The sequence below is a fragment of the Neoarius graeffei genome, chromosome 26 (genome assembly GCF_027579695.1).
Source record: "Neoarius graeffei isolate fNeoGra1 chromosome 26, fNeoGra1.pri, whole genome shotgun sequence".
In the NCBI taxonomy this organism is placed as follows: Eukaryota; Metazoa; Chordata; class Actinopteri; order Siluriformes; family Ariidae; genus Neoarius; species Neoarius graeffei.
This window is the reverse complement of record NC_083594.1, coordinates 46,935,496-46,950,698: the sequence shown is the minus strand read 5'-3', so window position 1 is coordinate 46,950,698 and position 15,203 is coordinate 46,935,496. Positions and strand designations below refer to the sequence as shown.

At 43.2% G+C, this 15,203-nt stretch overlaps 1 protein-coding gene across 3 annotated transcripts in view; it reads left to right on the top strand.

Annotated features, from left to right (window-relative positions):
- The window catches only part of ptprga (protein tyrosine phosphatase receptor type Ga), a 468,558-nt gene that overhangs the window by 323,342 nt on the left and 130,013 nt on the right, over positions 1-15,203 (top strand). For all 3 annotated transcript variants that reach the window (XM_060909915.1, XM_060909917.1, XM_060909916.1), the window contains one exon: positions 8,389-8,484. In XM_060909915.1, coding sequence (XP_060765898.1) covers positions 8,389-8,484 — 96 coding nt within the window. The remainder of the gene's footprint in view (positions 1-8,388; positions 8,485-15,203) is intronic.

Below are 15,203 nucleotides of genomic sequence, written 5' to 3'. Positions count from 1 at the left end.
CTGTGAAGGGTATAGAGCTGGTCCAGTGTTCCGCGACCAGGACGAAAACCGCATTGTTCCTCCTGGATCCGAGGTTCGACTATTGGTCAAATTCTCCTCTCCAGTACCCTGGAGTAAACCTTCCCTGGGAGGCTGAGAAGTGTGATTCCCCTATAATTGGAGCACACTCTCCGGTCCCCTTTCTTAAAAAGAGGGACCACCACCCCAGTCTGCCACTCCAGAGGCACTGTCCCCGACCGCCACGCGATGTTGCAGAGGCGTGTCAACCAAGACAGCCCCACAACATCCAGAGACTTGAGATACTCAGGGCGGCTCTCATCCACCCCCGGTGCCTTGCCACCGAGGAGCTTGCAAACCACCTCAGTGACTTCGGCTTGTGTAATGGACGAGTCCACCTCTGAGTCATCAGCCTCAGTCTCCTCAGTGGAAGACATGACGGTAGGATTGAGGAGATCCTCAAAGTATTCCTTCCACCGCCCGACAATGTCCCCAGTCGAGGTCAACAGCTCCCCACCCGCACTGTAAACAGTGTTGGCAGAGTACTGCTTCCCCCTCCTGAAGCGCCAAAACCCCATGGAGAAAAAACCGAGGACCATGACGTCGCCCGGTATGACGCAGTCGGGGCCCCACCCTGGAGCCAGGCCCGGGGTTGGGGCTCGTATGCGAGCGCTTGGTGGCCAGGCCTTTGCCCATGGGGCCCGGCCGGGCTCAGCCCGAAGAAGTGACGTGGGCCCGACCTCCTGTGGGTTCACCACCCACAGAGGTAGCAGTAGGGGACTGGTGCAGTGTGGATTGGGTGGCAGTCGAAGGCAGGGGCCTCGACGACCTGATCCCCGGACACAGCGGCTGGCTGTTGGGACATGGAATGTCACTTCGCTGGGGGGGAAAGAGCCTGAGCTTGTGCGGGAGGTTGAGAGGTACCGGCTAGAGATAGTCGGGCTCACCTCCACGCACAGCTTGGGCTCTGGAACCCAGCTCCTCGAGAGGGGCTGGACTTTCCACTTCTCTGGAGTCGCCCGTGGTGAGCGGCGGCGGGCTGGTGTGGGCTTGCTTATAGCTCCCCAGCTCAGCCGCCATGTGTTGGAGTTTACCCCAGTGAACGAGAGGGTCGCCTCTCTGCGCCTTCGAATTGGGGAGAGGGCTCTTGCTGTTGTTTGTGCCTACGGCCCAAATAGCAGTATAGAGTATCCGGCCTTCTTGGAGTCCCTGGGAGAGGTACTAAGGGGTGCTCAGACTGGGGACTCCATTGTGCTACTGGGGGACTTCAATGCTCACGTGGGCGACGACAGTGACACCTGGAGGGGCGTGGTTGGGAGGAACGGCCTCCTCGATCTGAACCCGAGTGGTGTTTTGTTATTGGACTTCTGTGCTAGTCACGGTTTGTCCATAACGAACACCATGTTCGAGCATAGGGGTGTCCATAAGTGCACGTGGCACCAGGACACCTTAGGTCGGAGGTCGATGATAGACTTTGTAGTCGTTTCATCTGATCTCTGGCCCTATGTCTTGGACACTCGGGTGAAGAGAGGGGCTGGCGGAGGAGGAAGCTGGACAGACTTGGCAGGCCCAAACGTATGGTGAGGGTCTGCTGGGAACGTCTGGCCGAGCACTCTGTTGGGGAGGTCTTTAACTCCCACCTCCGGGAGAGCTTTTCCCAGCTTCCGAAGGAGGCGGGGGACATTGAGTCTGAGTGGACCATATTCTCTACCTCCATTGTGGACGCAGCTGTTCGGAGCTGTGGCCGCAAGGTATCCGGTGCCTGTCGTGGCGGCAATCCCCGAACCCGGTGGTGGACACCGGAAGTAAGGGATGCCGTCAAGCTGAAGAAGGAGTCCTATCGGGCCATGTTGACCTCCAGGACTCCTGAGGCAGCTGACGGGTATCGGCAGGCCAGGCGTGCTGCAGCTCGGGCAGTTGCGGAGGCAAAAACTCGGAACTGGGAGGAGTTCGGGGAGGCCATGGAGAAGGACTATCTGTCGGCCTCGAAGAAATATATGGGGCTATATAACGTTATTTGCTGTATTTAATTGTGTGTTTGGCAAATAAAAAATGAATGAGAGAAATTATTGGTCGCATTTGAAGCAAGAAATTTTACATTCAGTCACAGTGTTAACAAATAAATCAGACAATGCAAAAGCAATTTAGTGAAATCCCTGTAGTTGTGGTCTTGACCGGTCTGGAAATAAAATCCCGAGTCCTCAGTGTCTGAGACTGAGAGAAAACTGAGTGAAAATGCGGTCGGTTCTTCATCGGGACCAAGACCGGTCTCGTATACAACACTACTACTGTGTAATTTGCAGTCTGTCCGTCTAGCCTGTCTAGCTATCTACATATAAATAAATAAAATATGGATGAAGGGTGCCAGTACTTCTGAATGGCACTGTACTGTATGTATCTATGGTTCAGACACTGTTATTACAGTTTAAGAGGAAGCAGTTTAAATTTGGTGTGTGTGCATGCGTGCGTGTTGGTTCAAGGGCTGCAAAGACTGATGGGAAATCTTTAGGCACTCGTCCCCCGAGTCCATGGCCATCGATTCTCTCTCTCGCTCTTTTGCTCTCTCTTTTCTTTCTCTCGTTGTGACAGCTGTTGTTTTAAAGGGATAAAGTCAGAAATCGATGTGCGTGCCCTGTCACTCAAATTAAACACTATGAGGGAATGGATCAGTAAAACATGTTCGTGTGTGCGCGTGAGTGTGAGGGCATTTTTAGTATATTTATAACTATGATGCATTAACATGTCACCTACCAGACCGTGTGATTAATTACACACGTGCATTATTTTTGAAGCTCTTTTTTTTCCCCCTCTTTCTCCACTTATTGGCTTCTTTCACTGGTCTCCAGAGACAGATTTATGTGAGAAATATTTTGCGCAAGTGTTTGGTGGGAAAAAGCTGTTCGGAATCATGATCTTACCACTTCATCTGACCTTGACACCGCTAAGCCATGAGTCAGAGCAGCTAATGGTCAGTTCGTTTATTATAAATGAAGACCATCAGTCACTATTATACGCGTATTAGCACACGGGCAGCATCAGTCTCCTGGTATGAGATTTGAATGCTCCTAGTCCCTGCATAATTAACATACAAGACTGAGTGGGAACTGATTAGAATGGTACACAGCCTGCGAGACAAATAAACCGGGTCCTGGTCGCTCAAGCGCAACATGTTTTATGCACACGAAGCAATAATTACCTTTCTCTTTCCTGCTCTGTACTGAAATACCTTGGATCGTGTTGACTTGATTTGGCACCGAAGTGCCACCATTTTAAAGTCTCCTGTGTGACAAACAAGCGATGGAGATTTCATAAATGGTTAATAATTCGAAAAAATGACCACTGTCAAGGGGAATCATGTTCACTGTTGGTGTAATTGCTAGGATTTTAATATTAATATTAACATGCATTTCCAAAAGAAACCCCACGAGCTCTTTTAATATTTCCTGCTGAGCACGAGAAATAAATAATTAACCATTAAAAGCGATGATGGAAAAAGTGGACCTAAAACATTGTACTGATGCATGAAATAAGATTAATTAGCAAGTGAAAAAGCAGCTCTGGGTGTTTATACAGCGAGACAAAGAGACAGCGGTCATCCCTGCTGTCCTCTTACATTCCCCAGAGCAGGAAGCGGTTGGTTTAGTTATAATTAGATGCTACGAGGGCACTTCCTGTGCATGCTTTAATATTGTCGAGTCATTAAAGGGCTTTGTCTCGACACCTACGTCCAGTAGATACTGGTCAAAGGAAAGGCTACTCTCAGCCATTAACCTTGATGTCATAGGACACGGGACGCTAGTTGTGTTGAGCAGCAGGATCAATTCTCAAGCCCACTTTTTCACAGGTACACAGACACTTCTTTCATGCCGTCCCCTGCCAAAATAAAGAAGGCACCAGGCAATATTGCCTTTCCAACATGTGAATGGAATCATCACTGCATCAAGACGAGCCTTTCGATCATCGCTGTTCCTTGGGTGCTGCGTCTCAAACTTGGCAAATACTCTCATCTTCGCACAATGTTCGACAAGATACATGTGAATAATAAAAAATAATAATAATAATAAAAAAGAAGACCTCGGGCTACAGTGTACACGTGCTCCTATATATCACGTGCAGTGCTTATATGGTCTTTAGTACACTTGCGTATGACACATTCGAGCTGTGGTTATTATGACACCTAGCGGGATATCCAATGCTCAGAACACCAGCACACACGATGTGTTTTTGACCTGCAGGTTCCCCTCCAGCTGTAAAACCTCACCCACTGAGCTTCACACACACACACACACACACACACACACACACACACACACACACACGCGCACTGCTGGCAGAGAATGAATCCGAGTCTACAAAGCTGAAAACCACAGAGCGACTTCATATCAGCCACAGGCTTTGGAATTAGCACAGAATTTAGTGATTAATGTGTAAATGAGGATTTCTGTACAGTTTATCCATTCTCAGCCCGTGGAAGTGGAGTTCATAACGGGTCCTATGACATTTCTTTTTATGAATTATTTAGTTCTGATTTAAACATTTTCCACGTGTTTGGGTTTTTTTTATTATTTATTTTGGGATTTATGGATTTTTTTTTTAAACAGTGTGAGGCGGGCAGGGATTCAGATGTGACCCTCAATGAAGTTAACATGTTTGTTACTGTAATTTTAAGTGCAACAAAACACACAAGAATATGTCTTGTGGAAATACAGATGGGCTAGAGCATTTTGGAAAAAAGCCATCCATAGTGTCAGGTGAGCTCCATTGCATTTCCCAGCTCCAGAGCTCTATGGCCTGTTTGTGATGTCCTCCTTTAACCTCCTAGGGCTTAGCAGCCACATGTGTGGACAGCACTTTTTAGAAATTCGGAACAAGAATCCACATATGTAGACATACTTTTTCTCTAAAAGTAGATCTTATCAAAAGATGATGCTTAGTTTTTATTCTAATCAGGTTCTAATTAGCCCAAATAGCAAAGAGAAATAAAAAAATGCATGTAAAAAAACAGCTTGGGCCTTAGGAGGATAATGGTGTGTATTGAGAATTATAAATAGGAGAGGTAGGTCCTGTTACAGATGCACATATAAACACGCACCATGAAATGGATTAGAGTGGAAGAGTTGATGTGTTTTGTGTAGATCTGTTTGCCAAAGTGCTTTAGCCAGGATTAGAATAGTTTTATTTATTTATTTATTTAGCTAGCTAGCGTGTGTGCACATACATCTTAGCCTTCTCCACAATCCCTGTTGTTTGTGTGTGCTTGCACGTTCAGATAAGTGATGCGTGTAACCAAAGCAGCCATCTCCAGCACCCAAGTGTGATCTGTATATTAATGGATTTTGTGTGTATACACACACACACACACACACACACACACATAGATAGATAGATAGATAGATAGATAGATAGATAGATAGATAGATAGATAGATAGATAGATAGATAGATAGATAAAATGTGTGTATAATAAATATTTTTATATATATATATATATATATATATATATATATATATATATATATATATAGACACACGTTCATCTGATTGGAAAACTTATGAGTGACCTTTACAGTAAATGAGTTTGGAGAAGAAACGTGCGCGCGCACACTTTCATACAGTATATAATACACACACAGGGTGAGCTAAAAGAAAACCACTTGCCCTCTTTAAATCCCTCTGCATATTTACTCCGGCTTTATTGAGCAGTGAGGTCATCTGAATTCATCATGGGTCTTACTTTCCCTTTTCTCTCAGACTACCATGCTTCAAACTGTTAACGCGCTCACACTGCAAAAATAAAAAAAAAAATTGAAAAAAAAAACTGTGAAAGGAAAAGAACAGAAATGGTTGTTGCTTCCTCCTTTATTTTCCGTCTCTTATCTTTCAGTGCACATTGTTCCACGTTGTCGGTTTCATGAATATGAGAAACGTCTGACAACAGCGGGTTGTTTTCGCATTCCGCGTCCAGTGTCCATCTCTCGTTTTTATGGACAACACGTCACCGCCTGTCACTCCTCTCCTCGCCCGGATGCAAACAGACTTCTAATCCATCTCTATGCAAAGGTTAAGATACGGAGCACCCAGACATGCTGCTGCCTTTCTTGATAAAATCATGCACCAAGAGAGAGGAGGGAAAAAAAGGCCTCAAATATTACTGCTATTAATCATTGTCTCGGAGACACTGACACTGTCGATGAAAGCGTTCGAGTTTATATGCTGCGCATGTACTGAGCGATCCATATTAGGAGGTTGTGGAAGTGCTGAAGACTGAAATAGATCAAAGCGACTCATGGGTCGGGCTTTCTGTAGGGATTACAGAAGTGTGAAAAATGCAAGGCGTACAATATTGACAGTGTTGATCTGAAAAGGGAAACAAGCTTGGCAAGCAGACCTCGACTTCTTCAGGCAGCGTCTCTCACCAACACGCACAGATGCTTTTCTTCTTTTCTTTTTTATTTAAAGAAATAAAATCATTGTCCTCATCTGGGACGGTATTTATTTTTCTCATTCCTTGCTCATTCTCACTGACGCGCTGTACATGGCTATTGCTTTAGATTGTACGCTGTACTGAGAGTCATGCCTTCCTCAGCATGTTATCTTCATGTCCTGTTTCGCTTATTTATCTATCTCAAGCCTGGAAATGGGGCACAGGGTACGTTCCATGAGCCGTGTCAGTGTGTCTGAGCGTTCATGAGCAAGCGAGCATACCCATGGTGACTCTACACACACCATTGCCATGACAACTGACTGATGGAGCCACTCTGATTGGCCGTACCCTGCCGAGCAGGCCGGTGATGTCACGGGGGACCAGCACAGCTTTTCATGGAAGCTGAATTGAAAAATCCACTCACAACAAAATCAATGGATCCCATTGCTTCCTGCTCGAGTGGTGACTTCCTTAAGAGGCTTAAAGCGTCCTCTCTTCCATTTCTCTGCTCTTAGCTCTCTCGATCCTCAATCTCTGAGAGGCCTGGTTATCTAATGCGGCGCTCCAGAGCCACATGTGCCAAGAACAGGCTGTTTTGTTTCTTTTTGTGCATGCTATTGACTTACACGCCGTCACTACCAATTTGGGCAGAGTTGCAGGTCTGGTGAGTGTTTTGTCTGTTGCGATCAGTTGCCAGAGATCCCATCAGTGCAAAGAAAGCACAGTTCAGGCTCTTAACACAGCCGGGCCAACACTATTCGCTCATCTGCTCCATTAGACACACTTGGGTTAATGGACTTGAGTTGGACTCGCTTTAGTTAGAGAGCACTGTTACAGGTTTTAATACGCCTTTTTGTTTTCGATGATGAAGAAACGGAGATGTTCTTCCTCTGCTGGCGCTGAGTCATCTGGAAACACAATGCCGTGATGACTGTGTTGCAAGTTTATTGGAACACTCACTCTTAAAGCTGCAGCTTTTATAGCCCTGTAATCAAATCATTTCAGACGTGTATGTGATTCACAACATGCAGTGAATATTCAAATTAGACTCATTCATTTAAAACACATTAATGTTTCAACAAACGGTGAATTCTCAAATCTGATTGGCCAGAAAGTGTTGATGTATTTTATATAACAGCACAGTAAGCAGCAAGTTTTCTGCCATGCAAGAGTCTTCAGGACTTTCTGGCTTCAGGAGAAGATAAAAAAAAAATAGAGGGTAATGCAAGCAGTTAAAAAGTATGGTATGTTCTTTAATGAATAAAAAACCTGGTTATTGACAAACTGCTGTGTATAAGAGGAATAAAACACTTTTGTGGTGGTAACTGTTACACTGCTTGACAATGCGCCACATAAGAGATGTATATTTTCCGATACAAGAATTGTGGAGGGGTTGTTTTTTGTGTTTTTATTTCTTTTTTTTTTTAAATAGCTGTGATAGCTCCTTGCTCTATTTCTCCTTTTCTGTATCTTGTCTCATTTTTAGGTTGCCAAATGAGCAAAATGTAAATCAGCTGTATGTTATGTCGTGTTTATCCCAACTTTTTTTTTTTCTTGGAGGACTTTTTTTTCTGAACAATAGAAAGGTGTAGCAAAGTGCTAACATAATGTAATGGGTTTCTTTTTAGTGAGAAAATTGTCATCATACTGGGATACGTTTCAGCTTTTATTGTACAATACGAAGTTTGTAAACCCGCATCAACTATTCCCAATGAAACCCCGTTTTCGTTTCAGAGCTGCGTAAACTAATTGTAATAAGAATGGCATGGAAATTCAGTTTTACAAATCCTTTGTAGCAAGCTGTAGAATATTCTGGATCTCTTCAGAATGATGATAGAGACTGGTGAAATGAATTATCCAGAAACGGTGATGGGATACCGGAGTTAGAAATGAGTGTATGTAAATATTATGCAGTTGTTGTCTGCTATTTAATATCTTATTGTTTCTGTCTCAATCTCTCACACACAGATGCAGATCTACATGTACAACTCTGATGATTTTGACAGCCTTAATGCAGCCATCAGGGAGAAGCGGGCCATGGCCGCTATGGCCATCTTCTTTCAGGTGAGAGATTTGTGAATAATACTGTGTGTGTGTGTGTGTGTGTGTGTGTGTGTGTGTGTGTGTGTGTGTGTCTCTCTGTGTTGTCGTAGAGTCACTAAATCTCGAGTCTGAGTCCAGCCTCAAGTCCCCAGTGTTCAAGTTAAAGTAATTTTAAAAAAATTTTCTAGTCGAGTCCGAGAACAAGACTCCAACCGCACCATTTGACGGTGGCTGTTTTTAGCTCCGTTAACATTTATTTTGTTCCTGAACATGACACATGAACAGGTGAATGTGCTTGTCTTTATCAGGGAGCGTGAAGTATTCTGCCAGAGATGGTTGGGAGACGGATGTAAGTGCAGAAGGTGTGTTTATTAATACAAGTGAAGACATAAACAATCCAGGCAAAATCATAAAATGGTGAAACAGGCGATAGGTCAAGCGAGGCACAAACAGGCTATCGTAGACTCGGCAGAATCAAAGACAAGAAACAGGAAATCAGGGATCAGGAAAACAAACAAGGAAATAAGGCTCGGGAAAGTGTCAGCAATGCAACTCAATACTTCGCAAAGTGAGTGTGTTTTTATATAGGCACGCTGATTGCGCCTTAATCCTGTGCAGGTGCGAGTTGTTTACGGCGTGCGCGTGAGAGTCCGCTTGGCGCGCGTGCTGTCCGGAGCACGCCTGAGAGTCTATCTAATGCACACGCCAAGGTGCAGATGTGACACTCTTGCACGAGATTAGTACAAAAATTAATGTAGATATAAATATCTTATGCCAAATTATGGCATGTTACAAAAAATAAGGAAAAAATCCGAGTCCTCGTTTCCAATTTGCAAGTCCGAATGCACTTAATGCACGAGTCAGAGTTATCAGTGCTCAAGTCCAATTAGAGTTACGAGTCCTAAAAATTAGGGCACGAGTCAGGTCCGAGTCCTGGACTCGAGTGCTACAAGTCTGGTGTGTGTGTGGGTAGAAAATGATGGTTATTGTCACTCTGCTGAAGCATGATCAAGATTCCATCCATTGTTGGTCATGAACTTGTTAAAACTCTCTCTCTCTCACTTTCTGTCTTTGTCCTTGTCACTGTAATCACAAAAGAAACACTAAAAGCACTCTTCGGTACAGTGTTAATAAGCCCTCACACTTCAGAACCTTCAAAGTGTGTGTGTGTATTTGTGTGTGCTTTTCACTTCTCCATTTTGTGACGTTGTCAACGCAGCCTGACTGTGATAACCTGGAGAGCTGGAATTCAAAGGTGCCATTAGACACAGAGGAAAAACAATGGCAGAGGAAGCTTTAACAATACACCCACACAGCGAGAGATTTCAGACACACACAGAGAGAGAGTGAGTGATGAAATCTGAGACAGAGAAGTGAGAAGAGTGAGAGATGTTTAACAGAGAAAGAGCGCGAGAGACAGACATGAGGGTTGATTGAGGAGGAAGGATGACATTTGAGAGAGAAGAGAGTTCGAGAGGCCAAGCTTTGATTGTGACCGCTTCCATGATTGATGCTGTTACTCATTTCTGCATTTTCTTGTGCCTGTATTCTGCATGCTCGTCACACAGCGTCTGTATGTGGGCATTTTGCTTGGCCCTTACAATAATAAAGCGGGTGTCCAGAACATTAAAAACAAATTCTTATTAACTAACCAAGCAGGGTGAAGGCTTGCACATGCTTCCTGAAAACCCATGTCTTTTTTTGAGCACGTGCTACATAATACACTTGGAGGCAAGCGCTCTCTGCTTTATTCCGCGTACACGAGCTCACAGACGTCCAGGATTGGCAAGTGTCGCTGTGATTGACAGGGGAGAGAATGTAATTCCATCCCTAACATCCATGAGTAATTTAGTAAGAGTAATTTTGCTTTCGAGAACTCCTGACTACATCAGCATTCAGTCAAGCGCCTGAAATATGTGTGTATTCACATGTGGATATTTGAAATTGCATGCATGTATCCTTCAGTGTTATACACGTCCTATAATCCTGTACGTCAACCAGCCTGTAAAAAAGGCACATTTTGTAGATAAATGTGGTGCTGGTCATAATTTTTGACACACGATTTTATTTCCTGTAGGAAAAATATTTCCTCCGTTTTACCTAAACATGCTTTATTTCTTTTTGCCGAACAGACTTTTACGGTTAGCGCATGCTAGTAACCTGGCAAAGTGTTGACGTACAATATACTGCCTAAAAGGTCATCTCAGACTGTTTCGTTATACATAGCTAACAAAGTGCTGCAAGGCATCCAGGCAGCTTCTTCCTGCTTCCTTTGGACCCACCCACAGCGATGTTCCTCGGACAAAATTAGTCTCATGCGTCATTTCTGAGATCATACGTCTGCTTGCGCCACATACAGCAGCACCTTCATGAGACAAAGTCTGACTCACAATGAGAAGCAATTAAAAGCTGGAGAAATAAAGCATGGCCTTCAAACGCAGCATCACAGAAGCCGTGACAAATAAATAAATAAATAAATAAACAAACCTGATCCTAAATTAAGTTCCAGGAATATTTACAAATTTGTAAAGAAACCAGTGATGGCACTGTTTATGAATAGTAGTAGTAATAATGATAATAAACCTTATTTATACAGGGGACACACTTCTTCAGCATAGCTGTTCTCCCAGGCGCCCGATACAAAGTAAAATACAAAATTATAATGAATAGGATAATTACAGTTATTTACAATTTGAGATATCAAACAATTATAATATACAATAGTGACTCTATTAAAATACATGCACTAGTAAGTACAGGTATAGGCGATTTTATTAAAATGCAGTGCTGAGCGTAAATGAGTGCACCCCCTTTGAAAAGTAACATTTTAAACAATATCTCAATGAACACAAACAATTTCCAAAATGTTGACAAGACAAAGTTTAATATAACATCTGTTTTAACTTGAACGTGAAAGTAAGGTTAATAATATAAACTTAGATTACACATTTTTCAGTTTTACTCCAAATTAGGGTGGTGCAAAAATGAGTGCACACCACAACAAAAACTACGACATCTAGTACTTTGTATGGCCTCCATGATTTTTAATGACAGCACCAAGTCTTCTAGGCATGGAATGAACAAGTTGGCGACATTTTGCAGCATCAATCTTTTTCCATTCTTCAGCAACGACCTCTTTTAGTGACTGGATGCTGGATGGAGAGCGATGCTCAACTTGTCTCTTCAGAATTCCCCATAGGTGTTCGATTGGGTTCAGATCAGGAGACATACTTGGCCACTGAATCACTTTCACCCTGTTCTTCTTCAGAAATCCAACAGTGGCCTTAGATGTGTGTTTAGGATCATTGTCATGTTGGAAAAGTGCACGACGACCAAGGGGACGGAGTGATGGTAGCATCTTCTCTTTCAGTATAGAGCAATACATCTGTGAATTTATGACGCCCTCAATGAAATGCAGCTCCCCGACACCAGCAGCACTCATGCAGCCCCAAATAAGGACACTGCCACCACCGTGTTTCACTGTAGGCACCAGGCATTTTTCTTTGTATTCCTCACCTTTGCGACGCCATACAGTTTTGAAGCCATCAGTTCCAAAAACATTTATCTTGGTCTCATCACTCCAGAGTATAGAGTCCCCGTAGTCTTCATCTTTGTCAGCATGGGCCCTGGCAAACTCTAGGCTGGCTTTTTTGTGCCTGGGCTTTAGGAGAGGCTTCTTTCGTGGACGGCATCCATGAATGCCGTTCCTCTGCAGCGTACGCCGTATTGTGTCACGGGAAATAGTCACCCCAGTTTGGCTTTCTACTTCTTTAGATAACTGCAGTGAACTTGCATGCCGATTTTCTTCAACCCTTCTCATCAGAAGACGCTCCTGTCGAGGTGTTAACTTCCGTGGACGACCTGGACGTCTCTGTGAGATGGTTGCAGTTCCATCTTTCTTAAATTTTTGTCCTACTTTTGCTACAGTATTCTGACTGATAAGTAAAGCTTTGCTGATCTTGTAGCCTTCACCTTTGTGGTGTAAAGAAATTTTCTTTGGGGAATTCTGAAGAGACAAGTTGAGCATCACTCTCCATCCAGCATCCAGTCACTAAAAGAGGTCATTGCTGAAGAATGGAAAAAGATTGATGTTGCAAAATGTCGCCAACTTGTTCATTCCATGCCTGGAAGACTTGGTGCTGTCATTAAAAATCATGGAGGCCATACAAAGTACTAGATGTAGTAGTTTTTGTTGTGGGGTGTACTCATTTTTGCACCACCCTAATTTGAGTAAAACTGAAAAATGTGTAATCTAAGTTTATATTATTAACCTTACTTTCACGTTATAAGTTAAACAGAGGTTATATTAAACTTTGTCTTGTCAACATTTTGGAAATTGTTTGTGTTCATTGAGATATTGTTTAAAATGTTACTTTTCAAAGGGGGTGCACTCATTTACGCTCAGCACTGTATATGCATTAGTCGATATAAGGAACTAATTAATTTTTAAATGTAAAAATTGATATCATTTAGACGTCTCTTGAATGTTTTAATTGAGTCTGAGTTCTGTATGTCTCCGGGGATAGAGTTCCACATTTCTATACTTGTGTATTTAAATGTGCGCTTTAAATAATTTGTTCTTGGGTTAGGGGGAATGAAGTTGTCTTTCTGTCTTGTGTTGTAACTATGTAAATCAAAAAGTTGTGTATAGTTTGCGTCAGTTCCTCTAAATATTTGGCAAATTAAGAAACTGCATTATTGGCTCATACCTCATACAGTAACATCCTATATACAGAACCCAAATTATTATGGTATAATACTAGAACTATGTAAACTTGTGTAGCTTCGATTATCAGTGTTAAACTATACAGTACATTTCCTTAACCGTGTATAATGCATAATACCTGAAGAAATGAGGTCATCTTACTCAACCTCCAATCAACAATGTGCAGAGAAGCACCACAGATTCTGCAAATAGACTTTTTGCAGTTCGTGACCTTTAAAAAGTGGAGTGTGACCCAAGCAGAGATGGAGTTTGACACCTCTGATTTCAGGAAGTCAGAAAGTCCAGATTGTTACCTGATTGGGGGCAGGAACTAAGGCTTCTGGGTAGATGTGTAACTCAGTGGTTCACATCACAAAGCTCAGATCCCAGCCCTGCCAGAGATCCAGGGTCTGGCTCTTGAGGAAGACTCTTAACTCTAAACTGCTCAGCTAGACACATGGACTGGATTCTTTCTCACTTTGGAATGAAAGTGTCTGCCAGAGGAATGAATGTGGATTGGAGGAGAGGGCAGAAGCCATCTGATGAAAGTCTGATCGATTTGTTTTATTTGGAAGAACAGAAGGTTGAGGGAATTTGGGTGACGGGAGATAGGAGGCTTTCAACTGTTGGAGAATATTGTAGACCAAGTATGTTTTTTTGTGTGTGTGTGTGTGTGTGTGTGTGTTTTGAGAGATTTCTCTCAGGATCAATAGAGAGATGCCTGTTGTTTAGATCAGGCTCAGTGTTATGGGAGCATGTGGAATGGTAATGCTACCTACTGACAGCAGGACCAGCCATCTCCAAATAACTCGCATCACCCCACACACAGGCGCTCATGTCTTTGTCTTTCTTGCAGCAGAGTGTGCCTACAGTGGATTTGGTAGCTATTAACAAAGCCTCTCAGCCCAAGAACACGACGGAGGAAGAATCAATACCCGAAAGTCTGCATGCATTCCTGATAGCACACTGCCTTTATTTTATGATGCTTTAAAAGTTAGCCAGCGTACATCACTCGATAAGCCTGCGTAGCCTGTCTTTCTGCTCTCCTCCTTCCATGATTCATAGTTCTAGCCCATAATTATGTCCTCTCTGTTATACATATGGTCTGTCCAGCTTCATGAGTTTTCCCTCAGATGATCTCCCATTGATCGGTCTCACAGGTTCCCAGCCTTTCACAGCTCGCGGCCTACAACCAAGCCGGCCGTTAAAAAGGCAATTACGGCTGTAACACAATAATCAACACTGATAAACAGAGAAAACAGGCCTACACAGGGTACAACAGTGGCTTTACAAAGAGATCATATTGACTAGAGGAGGAGTGGCCCAGTAGGCACTTTATAAAATTTATCACAGACTGTCCATGTATATAAGTAAGATTTAATTCTAAGGCACATTTAAAACAACACGCACTGACTAAAGTGCTGTACATTTGAATAAAGAAAGAAAATGGCATTAGATGAAACAAGAAACTGCAGTAGTTGTTACGGACCATCATAAAAACAAACAAGTATTCTTGCCCATGCTCTCTCTCAGGCCAGTTGCGGGAATCTGTGAGCAGAGGTATGCGGAAGAGGGCGGATAGCACTTTCCTCCGGTTGTGCCCTGTGATGCAGCAGTTTTAAACAATGGTTGGCTGACTTCAGGTGTCTCAGAGGACGCATGTGTTTGCCTTCACTCTCCCCTGTTGGTAGCTGTCATGTGATAGGAGAGAGCTGGCTGGTGGGAAGGAATTGGCAAATGACCAAATGGGGAAGAAAGCAGGGATAAAAACAAATAAAAGCACTTGTAAAGCACATGTAAAAGTAAATATGTACATAATTACGATGTAAGAGATTTTTGGTCTCATTGATGCATCTATTTTCTCAATCATTATGTATGTACTATTTAAAAGTCTTTTTGACCTATAACATTTATATAATTTTAAAGTAAACAGTGATTTGCACTATTCTCAGGCAAAGGATTCATGGTTTTAGGCTCTGTTGTACGTTTTTCTGCCTCTGAAATCAGCACCATCCGATGCTCAGCCCCACCCCTT